At 35.3% G+C, this 9,955-nt stretch overlaps 2 protein-coding genes across 2 annotated transcripts; both read left to right on the forward strand.

The window, feature by feature from the left end:
* On the forward strand, window positions 1–702 carry LOC137924656 (ATP synthase subunit b, mitochondrial-like). Its single transcript, XM_068768113.1, has one exon. The coding sequence runs from the start codon at window positions 1–3 to the stop codon at window positions 700–702; it is 702 nt and encodes a 233-aa protein (XP_068624214.1).
* A 112-nt stretch (window positions 703–814) lies between these two features.
* LOC137924756 (kunitz-type serine protease inhibitor A-like) lies at window positions 815–7,254 on the forward strand. Its single transcript, XM_068768195.1, has 5 exons — window positions 815–926; window positions 3,021–3,105; window positions 4,368–4,480; window positions 6,348–6,441; window positions 7,131–7,254. Exons 1-5 carry the CDS (start codon window positions 815–817, stop codon window positions 7,252–7,254), a joined length of 528 nt encoding a protein of 175 aa, XP_068624296.1.
* Window positions 7,255–9,955: the final 2,701 nt, after the last annotated feature.

The raw sequence follows: 9,955 nt of genomic DNA on the forward strand, positions 1-9,955 counted from the left end.
ATGCCTAAAGCTATTTTCGCATCACATACTAAAACATGTCCTGTAGGATCTAAAAAGGACGATGGCAACGCTCCTCTCAAACGTGCGATGAAGTCTGGCAAAGTTAGATTTGGTTTCATACCAGATGAGTGTTTTAAATTCTTCTATACCAAAACTGGTGTCACCGGACCATATCTTTTCGGCATAATGTTATTGAACTACGCATTCAGCAAGGAAATATACGTAATGGAACATGAATACTATTGTGGTCTATCTATTCTAGCTATGGTTTACTTTGCAACTAAAAAACTGGGCCCATCTATTGCAGCTTCTTTAGACGAACAAGTGGATGAAGTAGAAGCCAAAGCTAATGCAACAAGAAAACAAGAGGAGACGTTTTATGAAGACATAGTAAAAGATGCTAAAGATAAACAGATGAGGGCAAATGGTCAAAAGCTTTTGATGGATGCAAAGAAAGAGAATGTCGCTATGCAACTAGAAGCAGCCTACAGGGAAAGATTAATGCAAGTATACAGAACTGTAAAGAAACGTATGGATTATCATATGAAACGTTATAGAGTTGAAACTCAAATTCAACAGAAGTGGATGACGACTTGGATTCTAAACAACGTGATAAAGGCAATTACTCCTGATATCGAAAAGAAGGCGATGGATCAAGCAATTGCCGATCTCTCAGCTATAGCAGATCGTATCAAGAAATAAATATAACTGATTTTTTTAATCCTCAAACTATTGAACCATTGAATTGTTTGATAACAAAGCGTGAAATTGTATTGTGGCAGTTATTACATTGACGGAAGCTAACAAAGATTTTATGTCTCGTGCACAAGAAACTATTTTTTTCTCCTATTTATTAGTTTTATTCTTTTCAAAATGTGATGCGAATACAACGAGTAAAACTACTATAAAAACTACAACGTTCAGTGGTCAGTAATTTACATACATTATTGTTTACATTTTATCTTCATCACGAGAATCTTTTAAGCTTTTGTAAAAATTATTTACCTTTAATTTTATTAATATAAATACAATCAGGTCTCTGCTCCATCACAAATGTACAAGCGGAGAAATTTGCGAGCTTCAATATTCTATTTTCCTTATTGGTGTCATTTCGCCTCTGACTTAGTCAATACATGTGTTTCCTTGACGTAAACTATAATAAATCATATTCTCAAAAGTACGCCTTATTTTCCTATTTAAACTGTCCTTTGGAATTAACTCTCTCTCAGAATTAGACTGTAGTAATGGAAGGTTCGAGATCGATTTTTCTTTTTGTTTATTATATAGTATGTCAGAAAGTTACCTAGAGAACAGTGAATCGTAAATCAAAAAAATCGTGCTGGAAGCTTCGCTGTTAAATCTATTCAGTAATGAAGATATCCGCAGAAGAATCAAGGCCATTGACGTATTCGTTCATCAGATGGCCATTGGGGCCTAAAAGTACTTGAGTGGCAACCTTGTGGACTCGGTCTGGGTAGACCCATCATTGGATGGACAAACGACACAGCCCTTGTCGCAGGAGGTCTCTGGATACTGGCAGCACAAGACTGGTTATCGTGGGTGGCCCAATCCTTGCAGTATGCGTCTCTTGGCTGAAATGACGGTGATAATGATAAAGTGTGTAATTTTTATACATCTAAATACGTATTTAGGCATACGTTTATAAGTATTTAGGTAAAACTAATAGATATTTATACGGCCGTGCATTGATTATCTCTGCACCACTCTGAATTGACTAGTAGAGAATGTAAGACAAATTCGTCTTTAAAGTATGTGTGTGAAAAAGTGTAAATAGATATGTAGGGGGAACATTAAGTCACCGTCAGAGGAGCATCGAAAAAGGGGATTTCTACGGAAATAAAATTGTTTATTTACATCGGTATAAATAAGGGCAAGCTTCGGACTACGTGTTGTTAATTCCTCCTCTGCCCTAAGAATAATTCCACAGATAATTAAGACTAGAAAAAATTTGTTAAACTCTCTCGATGGTCATTATCAGTAATTTGAGGATACTAGGGGACTTTTACGGAATGCACCGATTCCTCGCGACAATGAGCAGATAACGCAAGGAAACTATAGCTTTCTATGAGACCAATTTGTATAACTGTCGTCCATGGGGTTGGCTTTAGTGTACAATGGCTTACTATAAAGTTTCGTGAATTCAGGAGGGACTTAAGAACTTCTTTTAATAAAAACCCAAAACTAATAGTAATATCCAAGTTATGCAAATGCTAGACTATGGTTTGGAGCAACGATAGACCAGGTTAAAGAGTACGACTCTATATCCAAAAGTCAAAAATTTTTTAAGGTTCAAGTGAGGGCCGTCCCGGAACCGCTCATAGAGCTGGGGACTCCCCCATAGTCAATACTGACTATGAATATATCTATCTATCTATCTATATATATATATATATATATAATATATAAAATTCTCGTGTCACGGTGTTGGAACTTGAACTCCTCTGAAAAGGCTTGACCGATTTTTACCAAATTTTATATCCGTATTCAGTAGGTCTGAGAATCGGCTACTATCTATTTTCCATACCCCTAAGTGATGAAGGTGGTCCCACCCCTAAAATTTTTTTTAATTTTTTGACGATTTTTTTTGTTTTTATTTCTTTACGATACAGCAAACAAAAATACATACAACCCTAAATTTTTACCCCTCTACGATAAACCCTTATTTTTTATTTGTTAATTAACTTTTTTTTTGCAAAACAACGTTTGCGTGATCAGCTAGTATATATATATATCAAGTTCGGGTAAGCTAAGTTTCCCTGGTGGAGGCCCTTGGGCCAAGTTATTCCATGGATTGTTCACCTACGCGATCTAAGAGATATGCTGTCTCCCAATCCGTTAGATGCAGTGACCTGAGCCAAGAATCCTCCGGGATCCCCAAGCTATACTATTTTAACATAGTTTTAGGTTAAGCATTAGCCTGTTGTTTTGTAGTATAAGTCAAATGAGAAGATGAAGACGTTCGCATTGTTCTATGTTTTAATGTTAATATTTTTTTACAGATCTAGTGTTTCATGATTTGGAAATATTATGCAAATTGCAACCGAATTCGTTCGATTGTGATGGGAGTGGTTACCGAACACCATAGTAAGTTATAATGGATTAGTTTCTTGTGTTTACGATAGCATGTTAGCTCTCAAAGTATACTAGACGGTCAGGTAGACGGTGTTCTAATTTAAATTGGCGTGATAAAAAAAATGAGGATTGACAATTCGCAAGCGTAAGCTGTCTACGGTAATTTATATGCTTTCGATAATGAAGAACTTTAATATGGGCTTCGCTATACCTATCAATGTAGGCAGATAATATTTTTCTTTTCTGTTACTTGCAAAATTAATCAACTAAACAATTTTTTTTGGAAACGTTTAATTTTTTTTTTGTGCCGAGTTTTGGGAACATAATAGTAATAAAGTTGTAGTGGTTCATCGGAATGAAACGATTAAAAGGTTATCCGGTGTGTGGACGTTGAGGGTTATGGCCTTTATCTTTCACTCGATGCGAAATTGAGAAGAGGTGTAACGCGAAGTGGTCTCGTGTTGCTGTGGTACTGCGAGGATGCGGAGGGAGACCCAGCTTCCCAGTGGGATTTGTCTTGGCATGGTACTGAAGGGCAGCAGCGGGTTCCGTATAAGATCCGATGACCCCTCAAAAGGTACCAAAGACGACCGCCGAGGAGTTTTAAGTGGGTAGAAAATTCTCCTCCTTCTACCAAAGATAGGTTTCCACCGTTATATGTTAAATTTTAAAAATGGTTTATGAGAAAAAAGTCTGACGAACTGTTTTAGCAGTAACTGTACTCAAAATTTTTTTAATATACTCCGATCACACAAATTCAGAATAAAATGGTAAAAACACAACTTTTTTAAAAATATCGTTTTTGTGTTTAGGCGTAAAAAACCTTAGGTATATAGAAGTCTTCTATCCTAACTAATAAATATATTGTTGTGTGATATGTCACAAATGATACGAATGATTATTTAATAACAACGCTAATACAGAATGCTTGTATTGTCAAGGTTATTTATGAATCTGTGGGAATATAATATCATGATGAACTCCCACAGTCGCGCGGCGCAAGTATTATATAGTCGTGTTGTACTTTAGTCGTTTCTCGAAGTTCGTCGTTGTCAACAAGTCGATTATCTTGTTGTTGGTTGAGACTCGTTATTGGAAAATTTTGATAATAATTCACATGATGCAATAAGACGTTATTTATAGATTCTTGTCATTTTATTTCACGGATATAGCGGCTTATTTCATGGAACTCTTTTGATGGAGGCTACCAATATGTCTGGATATAAGTTACATAACGTTTATCTTTAAAATTAAATATTTATTAACGGTTACAGCTATTATTATGACGTCAAGATGGAAGATTGCAAGTCGGCGTTTTTCGGAAATCACTGTCCGTACAATACGAATATGTTCAAATCTTTAAAGGACTGTCACAATAGTTGCCGAGGTATTACGTGTTCTTTTTCATATAGTCAACTAAAAAGCGATGATCATCATGTAAGTAGTAAGACAACTGCAAAAGCTTTTTTTTTCTCAAAGATCCGCACAGTGACCGGTCTTGGGTTGCGCGCGACCAGGAAATTTTCGCGACAATAACTATGTTGTCTATTTATTTATTAAACGGTTTTATTTAGTTCGACCCGTACGGAATTTGTTTATGTGGGTCAAAATTAGAAATTGAAATTTAAGCACCTTCCCGTTGTCAGATTGATCTGAAATAATTTGGTACACACATTTAATTTAGATGACAATACAATGTAATAAAATCAATAACATTATAAATCTAAGATGGCCGCCGATACAAAATGGTGGATTACACATTTTTTCTTAACCCCCTCAATATGGGCATCAAATGAAAGGGCTACACTAGTAAAACACGATGATTATGTCAAAATTTAAAATTCAAGATGGACGCCGTTCCAATATGGCGGACTAGGTACATATATTTTTCCACAAACACCACAATATGGATATCAAAAAACCGTTTAACTTAAAAGTTTTTTAAATGTATTTATTGGGGTGCATAAACACACCGGGCAGTGATAGCTTAGCAGTAAAGAATTGAGGTTTACAATCTTAGGGATCGCGGGTTTGATTCCCGATACGCAAGCCTTTATAATTCACACTGCTCACAAATAAATTTCCAAAGGTCTGCGTACTATAATACTGCGACCCCAAACCCACCTGCCAAGCATGGCGATTATGGTACATCCTCCCATAAATATCTCTGGGAGAGGCCTGAAGTCTTAAAGTGGATGTCTATAGGGCTTATAATACCGGTATTCCGGAATCCCGAATACCGAAATCCCGGACGATTTTTTTCCGTTATTAAAAACCGGTATTCATGTAAAAATACCGGAATTTTGGTTTTACATTAGTTGATAAAAATTGAATTGATGCACAATATAAATCTAATTTAATTTGTACGAAAATTCAGTCCTCGCTTGATGATGAAACGATTATTGTGTTTTTTAAGAGAATACTTTAATAAACATAACATATATTTTTTGCTTCTTTAATTATGTAATGTCATACGAGCCTGTTACACGTATAATGTAACATACATACAATTTAATGTGTAATTATTTTTGGCTTTCACGTTTTTTGTACATATCTACTGCTATTCTCTATTCAATAAAATAAATAATATCTTCTCATTACGGAACAATGTTTATTGTATTTCATATATTATTTGTTAACGAGTCAATATAACAACTGAGATAAATAAAAACATAAGTAATTTTTTATTAATATTAATTAAAATATAATTTAATAATACCGGTTTTTCAAATTTCTAATATCAAATACCGGTACTCAGATTTTAGTTCGGTATTGTAAGCCCTAGGTGTCTATGGACTGAAACGACTATATCACATCACATATATCTGCTTGTGGTCATCACATTCGGCTCTAACCCTTTCCACTCCAATGTCGAGTGTCACTCGACACTGATTTTGTTCCACAAGCTCCACTGTCGAGTGATACTCGACATGGTGTAATACTTCTTTTTGCGGAAAATTTTAAAACAGGAAAGATTCTTGTTACTAAAATGTTTGAATCACGAATGAATGAAACATATTCTAGAATCGCAAGATTTATCGATGCTACATAACAGCCTTGGAGTGGAAAGGGTAAAGGTTGCACGATGTATGTCCACTACAGATGAGCAATTCTCCAAACTATGTGAACATTAGTTCTTCTGTGCATCTTGCAGCGAAGCTCGAAGCGTAGCATGACTTTACTTAATGCAATTGTTTTATTTTTCATTTAATCAGGAAGATGAATGTAATTTATTATTAAAATTTACCTTGCAGTATCAGGAAGAGTTATGATCGATTATAAAGTTCCCAACAAAGTATTTTGCAGGATGCAACCTGATTTTGGATACTGTAACAGCTATCAACCTATGTGAGTGAGATTTAGTTATTTATTGTTTTGTAACGCCGCGTCTACTATCTACATAATAATAAAAATAAAAAAACATTTTAGCATTATTCCAGAGACGTAATTTCTTAGTAGTCTATGGACTCGTTTTTGGACCGAAATCTGGCTAATAGCGTTTGCAGATTTGAGGCGGCAGGCATAGGGTGCCAAGTCTTAGACCTCTTTTAATTTAGCCAAGCTCGAGGGCTCATGGAGAAGCCTCGATTCGGGCCGCTACATACCAGTATTTTACCGGACTAAGAGGCAGCCGAGCCTTTGAAATTGCTTTGGTGGACGCTCCACAAAGTGACATCAGCTTGGACTAACACTCGTCAATAATATCCGCTTAACATTCTAATATAAACCTAATTTTGAATTCATCGGTTCCTATTGCCTGGCTTATAACATTACAACTTTAGAAAGCTTTAGTGCTGTGAGAAGTAGAAAGATCTCCAGCAACGCTTCTATCTAGTATGATCAAGGGTTAGCCTCCCCTGTATTACACAATCTGGCCTCGTTTGCGACGAGACCGATTAAAATGGCACCGTATATCCATTACTTCATTTGTTCAGAGACCTTTACGTTTATAATAAGAATGCGCAGCTATGTAATACGAACAATTTTTTTTACCTTTTAATTGAAAAAGCATCTAATAATTGAATTTGTCTATACAGGTGGTATTATGACATGAGTACTAAAAGATGCAGAGGTTTTTCGTACAGCGGATGTGGCGGTAACCAGAACAGATTTGTAACGAGTCGTCAATGCAATAAAGTCTGCTGGGAGGTCTTTCATTGATGTTTTAAAAATAAATTCCACAATGTCTTGTTTAATGCTTTTTTTTATTTATTTAATACCTTTCATTTTACACACCGGTAATGAAATAAACATATACAATATAACTACGAAAAAGTGCAATGGTCGCTATTATGAACTAAGGCAATTTCTTATAGACAAGTATAGTACAGAGAGAGAGAGAGAGAGAGAGAGAGAGAGAGAGAGAGAGAGAGAGAGAGAGTATTCAAATAAAAAATGTGTGACAAAAATAAAATAAATGTTCCATACTACCCGAACATCGGCGGTTGCGAATACAAAAATTAAAATTTCAAAATATCTTTATTCAAGTATGTTCTTACACTTTTAAATTCGATAAATATTTTTACTCTAAGCTTCCTGCGGCTCGGAATGTTTATCTGTAAATAAAAGCCGGCTAGAAACTCTACAGTTGTTTTTTCTTAAATGAAATTTTAACTTTACAATATTTGATGTATACATTTTAATATCAACCCTGCAAATGTGTATACCTAGTTCCTTACATTTCGATCCGTTGAAAACCCTAGAATGTCGAATAAGATTTATTTATTAATATACTATTAATTTTAGTCTTAAAATAAAAAAAGGAACGTCTAAGATATCTTGTGGAACTTTAAAACTTTGAAAACACTTTGGAGTCACTGATGTTCAAATCGCTGCAAGAAGTTTCTGCCTAATCTATACATGACTTCCAAGCCCGGGGAAATGATGTATATGTTAGAGTTCCCGTGAGCAGCTTTCCGGGTTAACGATGTTTTTTTTTTCCTTTTATATGCCCCCCGCTATTGGAGGCCTCTTGTACCCCTAATTTGTTGGCATCAGGGTCTTTGTTTAGGAATAAGTTTTTAAAAATTTTATCTTTACTCTTCACTCACTTTCATTCTTCTCAATTTCTTTTGTTCTTACCTTTTTTCCTTCACAATATCTTTCATTTTGTTTTTTAATTCCTTCTTGTTTTCATCGCCTTTCTTCCATCATCTTATTACTCTTAGGTGGCTTGGTACATTTCTTTGATTCTTTATTTTACTACTTATCCTTTTTAGGGTTAGCGATGTTAGAAAGGCAATAAAAACCGAACAGACCGAGGACTTTGAGTTGGAATGCTAAAGGCGTATTGTGTGATAGTCTCAACCGAGGTTTGCTTGCGCCATGGAACACACGCCTAAGAGGTCAGCGACCTCCCATTACAGTAATAATGTATGCGATCTAACATTTCGAGCACTAGTTCCCGACCCCCTCGGGAACTATAAACTATCCACAAGGAACATTAACGATGCCAAATTGCAAATCAAAAAGTGAATAACTATTACGGATGCGAACATATGCGCCCAATTAAGTGAATAAACTTAAAAGTTTAAATTAAAAATAAATAATGGAAATTACAAAATGAAATACAAAAAATGTTTGGGATTATGTATTTATTTTTCTATTACTATAATAAATCGTACCAGTAAAACACTACACCTCACAACAATGCTAAACAAAAATATAAAGTATAAGCAAGAAAAGGACCAATATTTAGCTACTACCGCACATGCAGTGGTAGTCGTAACATAACTCCTGAAGATGCCCCGTGGAGGGGTGAAACACGTGTTGAGTGATTTGACGGTGGCAGTTGTGTAATTCGCATTGTTTGCCGCATACGCATTTTTTTGCGGGCTGGCGGGAGGTGCACTTTGTTGCACGACTACCGCTGCATGTGCGGAAGTGGCTAAATATTGGTCCTTTTCTTACTTAGGATGGACTTCCGCAAGGTAACGCCTGATTCCATTAAATAAATAAAGTGTAATATCTACTGTAATAAGTCGGTGTTGTATTAAAGATAGTTACATATCATTTTATTTATTTTAATTAATAAAATGATGGATACATGTAAAATTATATCAATCATGTTAAGTTTATTATCTAAGTGAATGTGAGCAACAACAAAAAATATTCGTTTATATGGCGCAATATTTAAAAATACAACATTTTTTGTGATAATTAAAAAGTAATAAAATTCATCCGCGTGCATTCGGCTATCTGCCATCACAGGCGGTTTTTTTAATTCCATTCCCCCTGGTAGGTGTAGGACAGTAACGTTACAATTTTGGATAATATGTTTTTCAGATACATTTTGTTATTAATGTTTGTCTTCTTTCTTCCTTCGCAGTGTATTTCATGCTTTTTCTTTCTTTCATCCATCATACAATTTTTAACTCCATTAACATTATTGCCTTTAAACCACCGCCTTTCATGCTTCTTCTCTATTCCTAAAGTATCACAAACTATCACATTATCGATTCCTAGTTTTATGTTTTGACTTTTGTATCTCACATTGAATTATATTCTACAATTAATTTATTATTATTCAACTTTAGCGCCTTTTTATCTATTCTTAAATATTGTTTCATCCCTTTGGGCTTGCCCAACTCTTTATTAGGGCTTGCCCGACTTTATAAATTTTATTAGTAATATTCAAATTTTTATATCTCTCAATTATTTCCTTTATTGTTTTTCTGCATTACTTCAGAAATGGTGGGCGACACTCATCGTCGGCCAAAAATGGCGGCAATCAGTCTATTTCCTTCTCTATTTCCTGTTCCCAAAATTTGTTATCTTCCGAATGCGGGACAGCCGGTGACCAAGTGCAGCTCGGTCTGGTCCACTCCCAGGTCGCAGAAGCACGAGGGACTCTTCGCGAACT

This window comes from Battus philenor, unplaced genomic scaffold, assembly GCF_028537555.1.
Source record: "Battus philenor isolate CCGP_79_NKW_IND1 unplaced genomic scaffold, ilBatPhil1.0.hap1 SCAF_1, whole genome shotgun sequence".
NCBI classification, from domain to species: domain Eukaryota; kingdom Metazoa; phylum Arthropoda; class Insecta; order Lepidoptera; family Papilionidae; genus Battus; species Battus philenor.

Bases quoted from the DNA above. Each gene is read 5' to 3' on its own strand.
- LOC137924656 (XM_068768113.1), top strand. From the start codon at position 1: ATGCCTAAAGCTATTTTCGCATCACATACTAAAACATGTCCTGTAGGA.
- LOC137924756 (XM_068768195.1), top strand. From the start codon at position 815: ATGTCTCGTGCACAAGAAACTATTTTTTTCTCCTATTTATTAGTTTTA. The intron at 927-3,020 runs GTCAGTAATTTA...ATTTTTTTACAG, and splicing joins AAAAACTACAACGTTCAGTG to ATCTAGTGTTTCATGATTTG. The intron at 6,442-7,130 runs GTGAGTGAGATT...TTGTCTATACAG, and splicing joins TGTAACAGCTATCAACCTAT to GTGGTATTATGACATGAGTA.